Source organism: Pristis pectinata, chromosome 11 (assembly GCF_009764475.1).
Source record: "Pristis pectinata isolate sPriPec2 chromosome 11, sPriPec2.1.pri, whole genome shotgun sequence".
NCBI classification, from domain to species: domain Eukaryota; kingdom Metazoa; phylum Chordata; class Chondrichthyes; order Rhinopristiformes; family Pristidae; genus Pristis; species Pristis pectinata.
In genome coordinates this window covers 31,340,720-31,358,174 of record NC_067415.1, presented here as the reverse complement: position 1 = coordinate 31,358,174, position 17,455 = coordinate 31,340,720, and the positions used below count along the sequence as shown (strand labels likewise).

The window sequence follows — 17,455 nt, the reverse complement described above, 5'->3', positions numbered from 1 at the left end:
ATGCTCAGGGGAATTTATGAATATAAGCAATACTTCATGCTTATAATTTTTATAAAAATGTATGTCCACACTCCTAAAATGTAAACCTGCTTGTATTAACAATTCGATTCCTAGACCTTGTCTTACTTTGGTTCTGACACATTTTGTTTTGATAATTGATTTCAGCTTTGAAAATTTCAGTTGCACTAGCATCCTTTTGATGAAGAGAATTCCAGATTTCCATTATCTTTTACATGGAAAATATTTCTTGCTTTCACTCTGATGTGGCCCGCTCTAATTTTAACATTATGCTGCCTTGTACTAAATTTTCTCTTGTCTTTCAATCCATCTTTCTTTCCCTCTTTTAGTATTTATCTTTGCCCTCTTCCTCCATTGTTCCTCATTATCCTTCTCAATCCTTAAAACTTGTTTTGTTGAGGAGATTGTTGGTGTCATTCTTCACAGACGTTCTATATGGCCCATGGCCCTCGCAGCATTGATCAGCTCTCACATCAAGCAAGCAAAAAACACAAATTGAGTGATATCTGAATAATATTATTCTCCACAAGATGTGCCAATGTGAATAAGACTTGGGCCAATCAATCTTCATGTGGAACATTCAGAAGGGGAGTTTGGAAAAAATAAATTAAAGTCGAGGTTATTGTCCTGTGCACAAGTATAGTCGATCTTGGCTTGCTCTGTTTTAACTAATTTGTCATGTCCAAAGCACAGCTCTGTTAAAATAATTTTTTTTACATAAAATTATGAACTGAATTATTTCAAGATGTTTCTGTGCATCAGGAATTGCATACATTGAGAAATTGCCTGGAATGGAAAATATGTTCAATTCTGTAAACCTCTACTGCTCCTGCTCTACCATGGGGAGAATTCTGATTAATTGGTTACTACTGATGACATATTCTTGTATATTTAATGTCTGGCTGTTGTTTGTACATTATAGATAAATATTTTAAACTTCATATCAAAAATTAAAATTTTCTCCTATTTGGCCTCACATGAAAATCAAAAAATAATACTGCAGATGCCAGAAATCTGAACTGAAAAAACACTGGGACCACTCAGCAGGTCAAGCAGCATCTGTGGAAAGAGAAACTGTTAACTGTCAGATCCAGGACCCTTTGTCAAAACTGTGAAAGAGAGAAAACAGATTGGTTTTTCAGGAGAGAAAGTGGTGGAAGGATGGGTAGAACAAAGGGAGCATCTCTGATAGGGTGTCCAAATTGATCAAGGGGGCAGTTACCAGCATGTTATGTGTAACATGTTGTTGATGGTGAGGCTATGGGACATGCCCTGCAGGCCAGACTATATGAATAAAATAAGAAAAACCAAGCCAAACTGATAACGGACAGAAATTGCCAATTATGGGACAGAGAAAGAAAGAGGCAGTCACCTAAAATTGGGTAATTCAATATTGAGTCCAAAAGCATGTAACCTGCCCAGAAGGAAGACAAGGTGTTATGCTTCAATTCTGAATTGGGTCTTGTAATAATGCAGGAGGTCGCAGAAAGTGGGGTCAGAGTGGAAATGGGCTGGTGAGTTAAAGTGATGGGTAACTGGAAGCTCCAGATTGTTTCTGCAGACCAAACACGAGTTCTGTACAAGGCAATCACCCAATCTGCATCTGGTTTTTCCAGTGTAGAGCACACTAATTCTGAACAACGATGCAGCAGTACACTAGATTGGAAGAAGTGCAAGTTGAATAGTTGTATCACTTGAAAGGACTGTTTGGATCCCTGGGTGCAGGAATAAGAATTGAGTGGGTGTAGCATCACCCATTGTCACACGGGAAAGTACCATAAGATGGCAAGTGGTTGGTGGGGATGGAAGAGCAGACTAGGGAGTCGTGCAGAGAGCAATTTTCTTTTTTTGGAAATGCTGAAGTGGGGGTGCGGTGGAGGGGAATATGTGTCTGGTGGTGGAATCTTGTTGGAGTTGGCAAAAATTGCAAAGGATGATCCATTAATTGCAGAGGTTGATCAGGTAGAAGATTAGGACTCTACTTCCTCTGTCCAGGAGGAGTGGGGCACTCCACCCTGCCTGGAAGGCTGCATTTTGAGTCTTTACCTGAAATAAAATTATTGATACAGGACATGTTGGTTTGTTTTCAATATGTTTTCCTTCTATTTTTCAACTGTTTGTTTTTTTTTCAAAAACCATTGTAATACATCTTCAAATAAGTTGTTATTTTTTGTAAGTTCACTCTTTAAATTAATGACAAGACAGAACCCACTGATCAAGTCTACTAAATTGTTATCTTTAATTTGCATATTTCAAGCATTCACTACCAAGTCTGCAGCTCCAAGAGAAGCCTTTACCACATTTTCAAACACAAGTTGAATTAGGTCAAACAAGCAAGTCAAAATGCAAATATGAGTTTCCTCGGTTTTGTGGTTAGGACATGTGGGCCTCTTGGCTTTGGCTTAGACTCTTCCCCTATTTTGACAATATTTCATTAATCATATGTTCTGGTGTATTAGTCATGCTCCTTTAATTTTAGGAGATAATCTTTTGCGTTTTGGTATGGTGAGTTTTTAACCCTTATAGCCTTAGCTTATTAAAAGGGGGGGAAATCAAGTTTTGAAACTGCATTCGATTAATATTCTACTGTCAAAATTTACAGTTTCATTGTCTCAAGTTGTGAAAATAAAGAAATCAACAAGTGAGATTCTGAAAAATGAACTTGGAATACTACCAAAAGTGATTGTGTGCAAGTTGACTCTTATTTTTTTCAGCTCCTTCTGAAGATAACTAGAATGTAGACTTGTATACCTTCTACTTATTATGCTATTTTTTGGAAGGTGGGGATGGGGGGGTTGGCAAGAAATTTAGGAATGCTTGTATCTGTAGACGTGCATTGGTTCTATCTGAATTTTTTTTACCATCATAATCCCATGATTTTCAGATAACTGTTTCTAATCTAAAATGAGAAACACATACACACCTTCTGCCGCTGCCTCCTTTTACTTCTACTTTTGACCGACTATTGTTTTGTTAGATTGGTATTGGTTTGTAGTATTTCAGCTGCAGTTTCACCAACATCCTATACAACCTGCAATTACATTCTCATTCAGATCATTAATATAGATGACAAACAACTACCACCCTCTGACTTCTACCACCAAACTAACTTTGTATCCAATTGGCTAGCTCACCCTGAATCCTGTGTAGTCTAACCTTCCGGATCAGCCAACCATCCTGTAACGTGATGTTCCAACTCTTATACTTGATGCCCGGACTGATGAAGGCAAGTGTGGCAAATGCCTTCTTTGCCACCCTGTCCACCTATATTGCCACTTTTGGGGAACTATGTACTTGTACCCCTAGGTCCCTCTGGGGTACATCCTCCAGGGCTCTGCCATTTATTGCATAAGTCCTGCCTTGGTTTAACTTTACAAAATGCAACACTTTACTCTTGTCTGAGTTAAATTCCATCTGCCATACCTTGGCCCACTTTCCCAGTTGATCTAGATCCTGTTGTAATCTTCAATGACCTTCTTCACCGTCCACTATACCACTAATTTTGGTGTCATCCGCAAACATGCTAACCATGCCAATTACATTCTCATTCAGTTCATTAATATAGATGACAAACAACAGTGGACCCAGCACCAATCCCTCTGGCACAATACTGGTCACAGGCCTCCAATCTGAAAAACAACTACCACCCTCTGACTTCTACCACCAAACTAACTTTGTATCCAATTGGCTAGCTCACCCTGGATCCTGTGTGATCTAACCTTCCGGACCAAGACCTTGCTAAACTCTTGGGATTTCTTTTTTCAACGTGCAAGCTGTTGTTTAGCACTTACAAAATGTTATTGGAAGAAAGGTACATGTTCTAATGTTCCATCGTGTTATTTGATATTTAATTAGATTAATATTGTGAGGACAATGAATAAATTTAGTAGGAAATCAAGAAATTTCTTCACTTTGACTATTTTGATTTTAAAACTGTGTGCCGGTAATTTCTCCCAGTATAGAAATAACAATATTTCTTTTTTTAATGCAGCTGATACTTAAGACATGAACATTGAGAAGCTGTAGATATGACTTCAGCACCAGAAGACAATTATATTAATCAACAGAAATACTTTGGAATTGGAGGAGTGCATGGTGACCTTCATATGTCAGCTGCAGTTTCAAATGCAGCCATGACTTTTGATGGCTCTCAAAATTTGAGTAATCTTCTCAAAGCTAACTCTGATAACTCCCGGTGGAAACCAGCAGAAGGCAGCATAACCTGTTCCCAGAATCAGAAGGATGGTGAAGACGATGATGATGTTGTTTTCATTGAACCTTCCTTATCTACAAATTGTTCTGCAACCTCACAATTAAACAAAAGCAATGTCTCACTCGCAGTGTTTCAAAATCCAGAATCCATAGGAAGTGAAATGAATCTATCACTGCCACCAATAGGAAAAGATTTCGTGTCTTCGGTGGAGCCCATCATAATTGATGATGAAGAAGAAGGAAATCCTGAGCTAGGAAAAGTGGGCAGCGTTAGCACATCTGGAAGATGTGATGAAAGAAATGGATTTGGTGAACCAACTGAAATTGATTTTTCATCATCTGACTTGGGCAGTCAAAAAGTTGGTTTACGTAATATTGAGGTCCAGTACGTTGATAATCAGAGTTTATTTTGTACTTCAAGTCTGGAGAATAACAATTTAAATTGGGATGGTAGAACAGGAATAAAGGAAGTTGATTTGAATGAATGCCATTCTTTACATACAACTTTACTTTCAAATCCCAGGAGAGAGAATACTTTGTCAACAAATGGTGGGGAAGCATTAAATCATGGTATAAGTACTGAGCCTGACTCTGAGATACAGATAACCTGTGTCACTACTTTAGATGCCAGTTCAAAGCCAGTCATAAGTGAACCACCAACACAGCGTTCTGGGGGGATGGATTTAGATTTAATGATTTGCAATGTAACATCTCTTCAAGATCAGAAATTTGAAGGTGTAGATGAAGGAGTTCAGAAACAAGCTTTTCAAACTGGCATGGGAGCTTCTAACTCGGATAATATTATGGAAGGTGCTGGAGATGGATTTCTGAATGGAGAGTCTGTTCTTTTGACGTCGCAACACAAACTTGGTGAGTACTTTGTAAAATAAATGTATGCTCACAGGTGGAACAGCTCACAAGTACTTGAATCATAAATTGGTAAACACCTCTCAGCCGTTAATGACGGAGTTTAAAACAAGATTTAAACTCCTTCAAAGTTAGAACCAAATGGAATATTCATAGCAAGCAAGATGAGAGAACTAGGGTTAATTGCATCCGCATCAGGCTGTAGGTTGGAGATAGAAGCTAATGTTTCAGAGAAAGGAAAATGAGAAGGGCAGCTGGAAACAGGTGATGGTTAGGAAAAGGTGAATGTTCCATGCAGGTGACAAAATGCACCAGATGGTTGTTAAAATGTTGTTTGGGAGTTGTATCCAGAATGTTGATTTGTGAGGGATGGGAAATGCTAGAATATTGAATAACCCAATGTGGAATGTAGGGTGGGGGAGAAACCTCTTGAGTCTTCAATAGGACATTGAAAAGGCCTGAAGTGATCATTGTGGTGATGGACAAATAAGGTGCTCTTTAAGACTCTGACATAGAACTTGATATGTAAGGACAGATTCTATGAGCTCATTAAAGGCTTAGCATTGGAGGATAAGGTACAATTCACACCAAATCTCAATGTCTTGGTACATTGAGGCTAGTCAGCAGGCTTATATGGGCCAGGTAATAAGTAGATGTGTATTTGGCTGGCAGTGTGTGAGTTTGTAGTATGATTCTGCCAAGCCAGTCAATGTACTCATGAAAAGGTAATAGTTATTTAAGACTCAAGAGTTTAACATTCTGCTTTGAAGTGGAAATTGAGACTGATGGCTCTGAGAAGTGTCTGCCTTGGGTGTTTCTGAGACAATAAAGAGATATCAAAATTTTAATTTTAACTAACTTAAACCATCAGACTGAGATAGTTATTCTTGATAGTAAGATCCTGCAACTTTGTGCAGATTGAAATGCTTTTTCATAGTTAACATGCTTCCTTTTGACAAATTGTTCATTGAAGTGTGGCAGCCAATAAATTGGAGATGGGTTATTTATTTGTTTACAGGATGTGGATTTCATTGGGGGTGCTGCATGTATTCTTTATCCCTAACTGCCCCTGACTAAACAGGCAATTAGATTTGTGGGTCTGGAGTTGAATTTAGGCCAGATCAGGTAAGGATGACAAATTTCCTTCCAGAAGAACTTCAATGAACCAGATAGGTTTTACCAAAAAAGTGGTAGTTTTATGCTTATCATTGGTGCAACTAGCTTTTTTAGTTCCAGATTTATTTAAATTCCTCCATTATCTTGCTAGACTTGTTAACAAAACTTCAACAAACTAGTAACAAACAGTGTACCTTGCAGAAAAGTCCTCTTACTCAGCAAACAGTAAAGCAAGCAAATTCTATTTAAAAGAAGAATAAGTGGCAAACAAAACCGCAATATCTACAGCAATTAAATATTAACATATTTATAATATGTTTTCCTACAGCTGGAGCCTGTGGAGTGTTTTGAATTTGAAATGGAATGTTGCAACCCACATATCACTTTTTATTGGCAAAAGGATTTTATTAAATAACAAAGCAGAGAAATGAGAGTTGATTGGAGTAAATAAATACATCAGTAATTAAAACGGAAGTGTGAGTTCATAGCAAATGAAGGCACTACTGTGTCATATTTGGTGAAGGGTATATGTCATGACTTGGCAGTGTTCATTAAAAATGTGGACATAATTTATATTGGGAAAAGCTAAAACTGAACTGTGACAGAGGTGTGGCCACAGGATGTAAGTATTCGTAATCGTGAATGTGTCCAGGCAAAATCTTCCTCATAGTAAGCCAATAGATCTACTATTCAGAATAGATGGAATTATTATGCTGTGTAGAATGTAATATTAGGTCCTGTGCTTTACTAAGACTAAATTAATTTAACTTGTGAGTAGGAGTATTCCTGTATGTTGATTGAATTGGAAACTGCTGTGGAATTGTTAAAGCTGAGGAATCTTTGGGGAGTTTGTCTTCACTATTGAAAGGAAAACTAATATAGGCAGACACTGTACCAAGTGCTGCTTATCTCAGTTTGCATATTAAATCTACAATCTACATGTCCTTTCAGATCTTCTGGCACCAAAGAGAGCTCTCTTGGTGTCCTTGCCATCACATTTTAAACAAATAATCTGGTCATTAACTTATTTTAGTTTGAGCAAACACATCTGTAAATTGCCTGTTGCTCTTCATCGGCGCTCTTACTGTTAACAGAACTTTCAAAATTAACTTCATTGTATTTGAAATTGAAGAAATACAGATTTTTTTTTTCGCAATATTACATCAGTATTAGCCAGACCCACTTGTAATGACATACTGGGTGGTATTTAGAGGCTAAAGACTTGACTGGTCTGCCTCCCTTATTTAGAGGCTAAAGACTTGACTGGTCTGCCTCCCTTTTTTAAAAGAGAGTTCAGATTGCAATTAGGGATGATGTTGGCACTTTTTAAAAGCTCTGAAGTCACAAGACGCAAAATAAAGCTGAGATAGATACAATCTTTTACAAAAACGTAGTCTGCTTTATTCATTTTTCAGCACGTAGCTGTCACTGGTAAGGCCTGCATTTATTGCCAATTCTTAATTGTCTTTGAAAAGATGGCAGTGAATCAACTTTTTGAACTTTTGTAGTCCTCATAGTGAAGATGCTCCCACAATATTCCAGGATTTAGATCCAACAACAATGAAGGACCAGCAACTTATTTCCAAGACAGGATCGATGCTACTTGGAAACCTGCAGGTTGTGGTGTTCCCATGCACCTTTTCCCCTTTTCCTTCTTGGTTTGAGGGATCACAGGTTATGAGGTGCTGCTGGAGTAGTGTGGGCAATGAATAGCAGTGCCATTTGAAAATGTTACATACTGCAGCCATTTGAAAGGAATGAATATTAAAGATGGGGGATATACTGCCAATCAAATAGCTGTTTTTTCCAGGGTGATAGCGACCTTTTGTGATTGTTGTTGAAGCTGCATTCATCCAGATAAAAGGCAAATATTCCATCGTACTCTGAATTGTGCTGGTCCATTTGAGTTTCTGGTGACTGATGAACCCTCACCACCTCCCAGGATGTTTATGCTGGGGGATTTGATAATGGTAGTGTCATTGAATGTGAAGGACAGGTTGTTAATTACTCTTGTTGGCGAATGTCATTACCCAGCATATTTGTGGCGAGTATGTTATTTGCCAGTAGTCAACACATGCCTGCAGGTTGTCCAGTTCACCCATGCATGCAGGAATATTTGTTTTTGTTTGCTGAGGAGTTGAGTATGGAATTGAACGTTCTATTGAATCTTGCAATGGAAGGAACATCACAAAGTCATAAAATGAAGCGGTTGAAGATGGTTGGGTCTGGGACACTACCCTGAGGAACTCCTTGCAGTAATGTTCCAAGGCTGGGATGATTGACCTCCAACAACCACAACAATCTTCCTTTTAATGCAAGGCTTGACTCCAACCATTGGAGCACTTTCTTCTTCATGCTCACTGGCTACATTTTTTTAATTAGAGCTCTTTGATACCATTTTTGATCCTATGTTGTCTTGATATCAAGGGCAGTCACTTTTTACTTCACTTGTGCTTTGACTAAAAGTGTGGCTATTTTGGAACTGAGTGGTCCTGGTGAAACCCAAACTAGGCATCAGTGAGCAGGTTACATGTGAGTAAATGCCATTTGATAGAACTGTTGACAATGCTTTGCATCACTTTGTGAGTAGACTGATTTGGGGTTGGATTTGTCTTTTTATTTGTAAAAAAATAACTACAATTTTCCACCTGGTTGGGTAAGTGCCATTATTGTAACTGTATTGAAACATCTTGGCTAACTCTGGAGTGCAGTTCAACAGCAATTATGGGGAACTGGGATGTTGTCAGGTCCCCATAAGCTAATCTTGTGCTCCAAGTTATTTCTTGATATCATATGGAGTGAATCAAATGGGATGAGGACAGGGTTCTGTGATGGTTGGCAGCATGGAAGGAAGCCTTTCAGATTGAACATGGTTGTAAATGCTTTATTCTTTTAGCACCAATGTGTTCGGTGATTAGCACCACTATTGGGTGTTACATACCAGCAACAGTAGAAACACGAAGAGCCATGTATAAGTGTTTGAATCTATTTATTAATAACTACTTGTAATAATAATAAGAGAAATAAAAATAGATATTAAACATTGACCCAAAAAAATGTGTGTGTATGTGTCAAATTCCCAAACCCCAAGTCTAGGAATAGTTCTCAAAGTTCAGTTCAGCAAGTCATAAGGTAGAACAATGAGCAAAGGCTTTTGCAAAACCACGGTAGATTGTAGAGAGAATTTATGAAATCCACATGTTCCATAATGGAACCCATATGATGCCTCAATCACCAAAGTATCTGCCACACTGAGGGCATTCGATACGTGACCGCCCACAGAAATACCTGCTTTCCAGTACAGGTTAATGACAAAGTGGACTCCACAGATTGCTCCAAAAATCCATACATGGATTTCATAGTGACAGTCACAGCTATTGTTCTTCATCCATAGATACAGAGACCAGCAATCAGTGTGTGTCTCTCTCTCCAACTCTCTGTGCAACAGCCAGTACGCTCCAGTTATAGTCTTGCCGGCTTGCAAATAACACCACACACACACTACTGTCCAGGTGTCTTAAAGGGACATGCACCAAGTAGCAACCTGGCTCATAACACCTCTTCCTTCCCCGCCCCCCCCACCCCACCCCCAAAAGAAAAATTCTGATTTGCAAGAGAAAAATTTTCAACTACATATACAATTAGTAAAGCAATGCGTTACAATTATACTACATGACTATATAATATTACATTAGTAAAGATACATTTCAAACTTAATATCTGGAAAGACATTTGCCTTTTAATGTGAGTTATCATGAGATCATACTCTTGTAAAATTAAACTCCAGTTTCAGTCTTCTGTTCTTGTTTTTCACTCTGCTCAGAAATACCAGTGGGTTATGATCTGTATACACAGTAAGTGGTTTCTGAGCTGTGCCAACATAAACATCAAAATGCTGCAAAGCCAAAATAAGCGACAATAATTCTTTATGGTGGAATAATTCTTTTGATGCTCATTAAATTTCTTTGGAAAGTAAGCTACAGGATGGTCAATACCATCACAGTCACCCTTCTGTAACAACACAGCTCCTGCAGCTTCATCACTGGCATCTACTGCTAATGAAAATGTCTTTTCAAAGTTGGGTGATTTGAGCACAGGATGGTGACGTAAAATGGCTTTCAGCTTCTCAAATGCTTCCTGACAAAACTCTGTCCAAACAAACTTCACTCCCTTCTTCAGACGATTAGTTGAATGGAAGGATCCAATACCCCCTACTGCTTTTCAATGGTTTTCTCAAACTATATCATGTGTAAACTTGGAAAAAATTATGAGTGGTACCGTCGATCCTTTGCTTAAATTTGAAGATATTTGGAGTCCATTTATTCAGTATTTTCACATGATGTAGATCCCCTTTCAATAACTTTCCAACTTGGAGGAACGGAGTTGACGACATAATATTGCTCTGTTTCTACTGAGAAATTTTAGCCCAGTTTTTTTTTGTTTTGTTTTGAAATTTTTTTTGTTTAGTTTATATTGTTTACAATTTTTCTTATTGATTTGGGTTTTTAAATTTATTTAATAAATCTTTTTCTTTCTTTTATATTATATTCATTTACTAAGAGATAGTTGGATCTACAGATTTTGAATATTTTATTGTTCTTTATGATTATCTGTGCTATGATTGTTATTCTGATCTCTTTGTATTACATTTATAAATATTGATGCTATATATCAATCTGTATTAATTTGAAAACTAATAAAAAGATTGAAAAAGAAAGAAGATTAGTTAAAGGAAGAGCAATATCAGCAAAATTCTTACAAAACTTGAGATAATATCCAACCATTCCCAGAAACCTAACAGTCCTCGTACCCGTTGGAATGGGGAACTCAGAGATTGCTTGAACTTTTGCCTGAGCAGGAGCTAACTTGCCTTGACCTACAACATAACTAAGATAAGTCACAGTGGCATGGCCAAGTTCACACTTAGCCAAATTGGCTGTAAGGTTGGCTTTGGAAAGTCTTCCTAACGCAGAGATATGAGCTTCCCATGTATCATTCCCAGTAACTAAGCCGACAGTATAGGCATCCGTATGTTCTAATCCTTGAATCACAGAATTAATCATTCTTTGAAATATTGCTGGAGCATTTTTCATTCCAAATGGCAAAACGTTGTACTCATACAATCCAGAAGGTGTGACAAAGGCAGAAATATCTCTTGCTCTGTCGGTCAATGGGACACACCAATACCCTTTTAATAGGTCAATCTTTGTAAGAGATTAGCTTTTCCAACCCTGTCTATACAATCATCCACCCTAGGGATAGGGTAAGCATCTGACTTGGTTATAGAATTCACTTTTCTGTAATCAGTGCAAAACCCAACACTTCCATCTAGTTTAGGCACTATAATACAGGGTGAACTCCAATTTGAAGTGGAACGTCTAATACTATCATTCTCTAACATATACTCAATCTCTTGGTCAACAAGTTTACTCTTTTCTACATTCATTCGATATGGGTGTTGCTTTATCGGTTTTGCATCTTCAACATCATGATAAGCTATTGGGGTTCGCTTTGGAACATCAGGAAATAAATTTTGTAATTTTAAAATTAACTGCTTCATTTGTTGTCTTTGCTGAGGTTGTAAATGTGCCAACTTTGTTTCAATGTTTTTCAAAACATTCTCATTTGACAGTCTCATTGATACTATGTTTGGTCTAAAATGAATCTTGTCAGATTCAACTTCAGACAATTTTGTGTCTAACAGCTACTGCCACAGCTGTAACTTTCTCATAATAAGGTTTAAGCATATTTACATGACAGAGCTGTGTATGCTTCCTCCTATCAGGTGTCTTGATTACATAATCTACATCATTAATCTTAGACTCAACTTCATAAGGACCATGAAATCTAGCTTGGAGGGGATTTGTCTGAGTGGGAAAAAACACCAAGACCTTGTCTCTTGGTTTGAAAGTCCTCGAGCGGGCATGTTTATCATACCATGTTTTCATCTTTTAGGTTCTCTTTTGCTAATTGGCAAGCTCTCTGCAATCGGTTTTTAAATTTTTAGAACATAATCCAACAAATTGAAATGCATGTCTTCATTAACTCATTGTTCCTTTAGCAATACTAAAGGTCCTCTAACCTGATGTCCAAACACAAGTTCAAAGGGACTGAACCCTAAGGATTCTTGCACTGACTCCCTTACTGCAAACAAAAGCAAATGAATTCCTTCACTCCAATCCTTGGTGTTTTCAAAACAAAAAGACTTTAGCAATATTTTTGAGAGTGGAATGAAATCTCTCCAAAGCTCCCTGAGATTCTGGATGGTACGCAGACGATACAATCTGCTTAGCTCCCAGCTCATAAACTAACTGTTGAAATAGCCCTGACACACAATTACTTCCCTGAGCTGACTGAATTTCCTTCAGCAAACCAACTAAGGTGAAAAATTTTGAAAGATCCTTTGACACAGTCTTGGCCTTAATATTTCTGAGTGGTATTGCCTCTGGAAATCTAGAAGTTGCACACATGATGGTTAACAAATTCCCAGTCTTCAACTTTGGCAATGGGCCAACACAATCCATAATCACTTTTGAAAAGGGCTCACCGAATGTAGGAATAGGCTGCAATGGAGCCACAGGAGGGCTCTGGATTAGGTTTACCTACCATCTGACATGTGTGACAAGTCCGACAAAATATCACAACATCCTTCCTCACACCAGGCCAAAAGAGTTGTTTCAAAACCTTTCTTACAGTTTTATTCACACCAAGATGACCACCTACAGGCATACTATGGGCCAGGCTTAAAATCTCATTCCTATAAATTTTAGGAACCACAACCTGGTGAACAACTGCCCATTCCTCACTGGCAGGAATATCAGGAGTTCTCCACTTCCTCATTAACACTCCATTTTTAAAATAAAATCCAACTGGCACCTTCTCAATCTCATCACTTGAGAGTGCTTTTTCTCTCAATTCGGTAAGCTCAGGGTCTTTAGTCTGCTCCATTATACATTCTTTTCTGAATAGAGATAAATCTTTATACTCGGACACAATACAAGGATTTTGATCCTCAAGTGAAGACAGAAAAGTCTCTGACAAATCATCATAACTTGCATCCTGTTTTGGGCTGTCAGAGGGAACAAAATCAGGCTGCACAGGACTATCTGCCTTGACCAATTCTTTAGCCTTAGCTCAAGTCACTGCACAGGATGGAAAAAACATCTGAATCGATCTTTGACTCATCAATGATTGGTTTGGTCGTTAGCTGTACCACAGGGACAATTTTACCACCTGCAAGGTCACTCCCTAATAACAAAGAAACTCCTTCCTCTGGTAAACTAGGTCGTAGTCCTATTTTAACAGGTCCTTCTACTAACTCGGACTTCAAAATTACCTTGTGCAGAGGTACAGACACAGTGTCACCTGTAATGCCTCACAGTAGATTTACCTCACCAGTAGCAGTCTCCTCACCAAAGTTTAAAACACTGTCTAACAAGATGGACTGGGAAGCCCCGGTATCTCTAAGGATTTTCACTGGCACTTGGGGTGACCCAACTTTCAGTGAGACAAAACTCTCTGACACAAAAGAACGGACTTCATCCCTAACTCCATCCAACATCTCAGCATTTACCTCTGGCAAGGACTGAGCTTTAACAACATGTCCAACACCCTTTTCATTTTTAGTTTAAACTACTTGCAAACAAGCATTTGGCACTGCCTCCTTTTCTTTCTTTTTTTCAAGAGGGAACAATTAGCTATCACATGACCAGGTTTCTTACAATAATAACAAGTATGTTCAGTGGGTTTCTCCAGCACCTGCTTCCGATCATCCTTCCCCTTTTGATTACTTCCCAATTTAACCTCCGGTTTACCTGGATTATCCTTATACCTCTTTTGGAAGGTCTTAGTTTGTCCCCTCTTAGACTTTGTTAAGATAAACTCATCTGCCAACCTAGCATTTTCTTGCAAAGTTTCCACCTCCTTCTCATTTAGATATGTGGTTACTTCAAATGGGACACACTTTTTAAAGTCTTCCACTAAAATCAGTTCTCTCAGTTTATAATAATCCTCCTCTATATTTCTAGACGTGCACCATTGTTCAAAACACATTCTTTTCACTAGCAAATTCCATGTATGTCTGGTCCGCAGATTTCCTCAGGTCCTTAAACTTTTGCTTTTAAGCTTCAGGAACCAATTCATAAGCGTTAAGCACAGCTTGTTTTACCTTTGCATAATCAGCTGTTTCAGTAATAGACAAGGCAGAACAAGCTTGTTGAGCTTTACCTTTAATCACACTCTGTAACATAAGAGCCCATCTGTCCTGTGGCCACCTTGAACTCTCAGCAACTTTTTCAAAATGTTGGAAATACTAATCCACCTGATTTTCCTCAAATGGACTAATCAAACCTCCCTACTGGCCATAAAGCTATCACCAAGACCAGAAACGTAACCCGCACGATTCATTTCTAACTCATGCCGCCTCTGTCTCTCCTTTTCCTCAGCCTCTAGCCTCTTCATTTCTACCTCAGCATTTATTTTCCTTTGTTCCAACTCTAATCTTTTTTGTTCTGCCTCAGCCTCAATCCGCTTTTGTTCTCGTTTGGCCTCTCTCTTGCTAGCTGCACCTGGGCATCAGAAATCTCTGGTTTACTCCCAGGAAACTGTTTTAACACTTCCTCCTCAAACACCCTCACCTCCACATAACTGGGAGCTATCAGTTTCTGAATATCTGCCGTTTTCATAGACTGCTTTACCATTTCAAGGTTTAGCTTTTTAGCAATGCTCAACAAATCATCCTTCCTCATCTCCTGCAATCCCACAGAGGTTGGCAATTCAAGAAATGCATCAACATCCATTGCTGCTGGTTTCCACCCACACAGGCTAATCAAAAAGAAATGTATCAGGCCAATCAACAATCAGTCGTCCAATAAGCTCCAATTTGTTTCAAACCCAGACCTCTCGTACCAGTCTTGAGTTCGATTTCGGACCACTCTCGTCAATCTTGGGAGCGATCCTGGACAAGTCCCCAATTTTGTTATGTACCAGCAACAATAGAAACACAAAGAGCCATATATAAGTGTTAGAATCTATTTATTATTAACGACTTGTAATAATAAGAGAAATAAAAATGTTAGATATTAAACATTGACCCTAAAAAAAATATATACTTTGTGTGTGTGTGTGTGTGCGCGCGTGCGCGCGTGTGTGTGGCAAATTCCCAAACCCCAAGTCTAGGAATAGTTCTCAAAGTTCAGTTCAGCAAGTCATAAGGTAGAACGATGAGCAAAGGCTTTTGCAAAACCACAGTAGATTGTAGAGAGAATTTACGAAATCCACATGTTCCATGATGGAACCCATACGACACCTCAATCACCGATGATCTCCACTGCTTTGTTCCGAAGTATCTGCCACATCGAGGGCATTCGATACGTGGCCGCCCACAGAAATACCTGCTTTCCAGTACAGGTTAACAACAAAGTGGACTCCACAGATTGCTCCAAAAATCCATACATGGATTTTATAGTGACAGTCATAGCTATTGTTCTTCATCCATAGATACAGAGACCAGCAATCTGTGTGTGTGTCGCTCTCTCTCCCTCCCTCTCTCTCTCTCCTTCCCTCCCTCCCTCCCTCCCCCTCTCTCTCTGCAACAGCCAGTACGCTCCAGTTATAGTCTTGCTGTCATGCAGATAACACCACACACACCCTACTGTCCAGGTTCCTTAAAGGGACATTCACCAAGTAGCAACCTGGCTCGTAACGTGGGAATGCATGTTTTTGGAGCTGCTTCCTCCAATTAGCAGTTTAATACTAATGTTTTCACAAAAGAAATTATGGATTATATTCCTGGTTTGAAGATAAGACTAGGTAGTGGTCACTTCTGTATGGACAGATGCATCTGCAGCAGATGGATTGGTGAGGGTGAAGGTTAGGAACCAACTTCTTATGTTGGTTTGTTCACTACAGGCCCACTCTGACAGTTCTGCCTTTCAGTGGGTCAGTGGTTTGGCTAGTGATGGTGGTAGCATGCCTCTTAATGTGATGCACATTGAAGTCCTCCGCCCAGAATACATTCTTTGCCTTTACTGCTTTCATTGTTTCTAAGTCTTGTTCAACATTAAAGTGCACGGATACATCAACTGGAGGATGAAAATATTGGTAATCAGGAGGAGGTTTTGTTGCCATGTTTGACCTAATGCTGTAAGAGCTTGTGTCTACATGTGGGAATGGTGATGTCAGGTTATTCTCTCCCAACTATATATTACTGGTACTTGCACCTCTGGTAGGGCAAAGATAGAGAATTCTCACATGTTGTCTGCAAGGTATGATTCTGTGAAGACTGCTTAACCAGTCCATGGGATGTATTGGTATCGGTTTATTATCGTCACTTGTACCGAGGTACAATGAAAAGCTTGTCTTACAAACCGATCGTACAGGTCAATTCATTACACAGTGCAGTTACATTGAGTTAGTACCGAGTGCATTGATGTAGTACAGGTAAAAACAATAACAGTACAGGGGAAAGTGTCACAGCTACAGAGAAAGTGCAGTGCAATAAGATGCAAGGTCACAACAAGATAGATCGTGAGGTCATAGTCCATCTCATTGTATAAGGGAACCATTCAGTAGTCTTATCACAGTGCGGTAGAAGCTGTCCTTAAGTCTGGTGGTACGTGCCCTCAGGCTCCTGTATCTTCTACCCGGTTGAAGAGGAGAGAAGAGAGAATGACCTGGGTGGGTGGGGTCTTTGATTATGTCTTTCCCAGTTTAGTCCTGATGTATTTGTGAGGAACACATTGCAAGTCGATTGGGCTAGGAGTAACTTTGTTAAGTCCAAATTTGGTGGCAAAATTGATGGTGGGTGATCTATCCTATTTCTCTTTTAATATAGTGGTTTTAGCAAAAGGGATTGTTTGCTCATTTTGGAGGGTAGTTTGGAGTTAACCACATTGCTGCAGGTCTGAATTGCACATGGGCTCAACAGGGATGGCAAACTTCCTTCCTTGAGGGGACAGATAGACTTTTATATGATCTGGTAGCTTCATGATCATCATTACTAAGACTAGTTTTTCTTTCCAATTCCAGATTAATGACTGAATTTAAATTCTACAATTGCCACGGTAGGATTTGAACTTGCATCTCTGGATTGTTTGTCCAGGCCTCTGGGTTACTGGTCTGATAACTTAGCCACTGCCATACCCAGAAGTGTAGATAGGGGGGTACCGGCGATGTAGTGCATTTGGATTTTCAAAGTACATTCGATAAAGTGCCACAGAAGAGGTAATTATGCAAAATTTGA

The 17,455-nt window shown here is 39.0% G+C and overlaps 1 protein-coding gene across 3 annotated transcripts in view; it reads left to right on the top strand.

Moving 5' to 3' along the window:
• Window positions 1-17,455, top strand: part of zmym2 (zinc finger, MYM-type 2) — a 116,067-nt gene that overhangs the window by 11,364 nt on the left and 87,248 nt on the right. For all 3 annotated transcript variants that reach the window (XM_052026522.1, XM_052026524.1, XM_052026523.1), the window contains exon 2: window positions 4,010-5,100. In XM_052026522.1, the coding sequence (XP_051882482.1) occupies window positions 4,047-5,100 (1,054 nt within the window). In that variant the 5' untranslated portion in view covers window positions 4,010-4,046. The remainder of the gene's footprint in view (window positions 1-4,009; window positions 5,101-17,455) is intronic.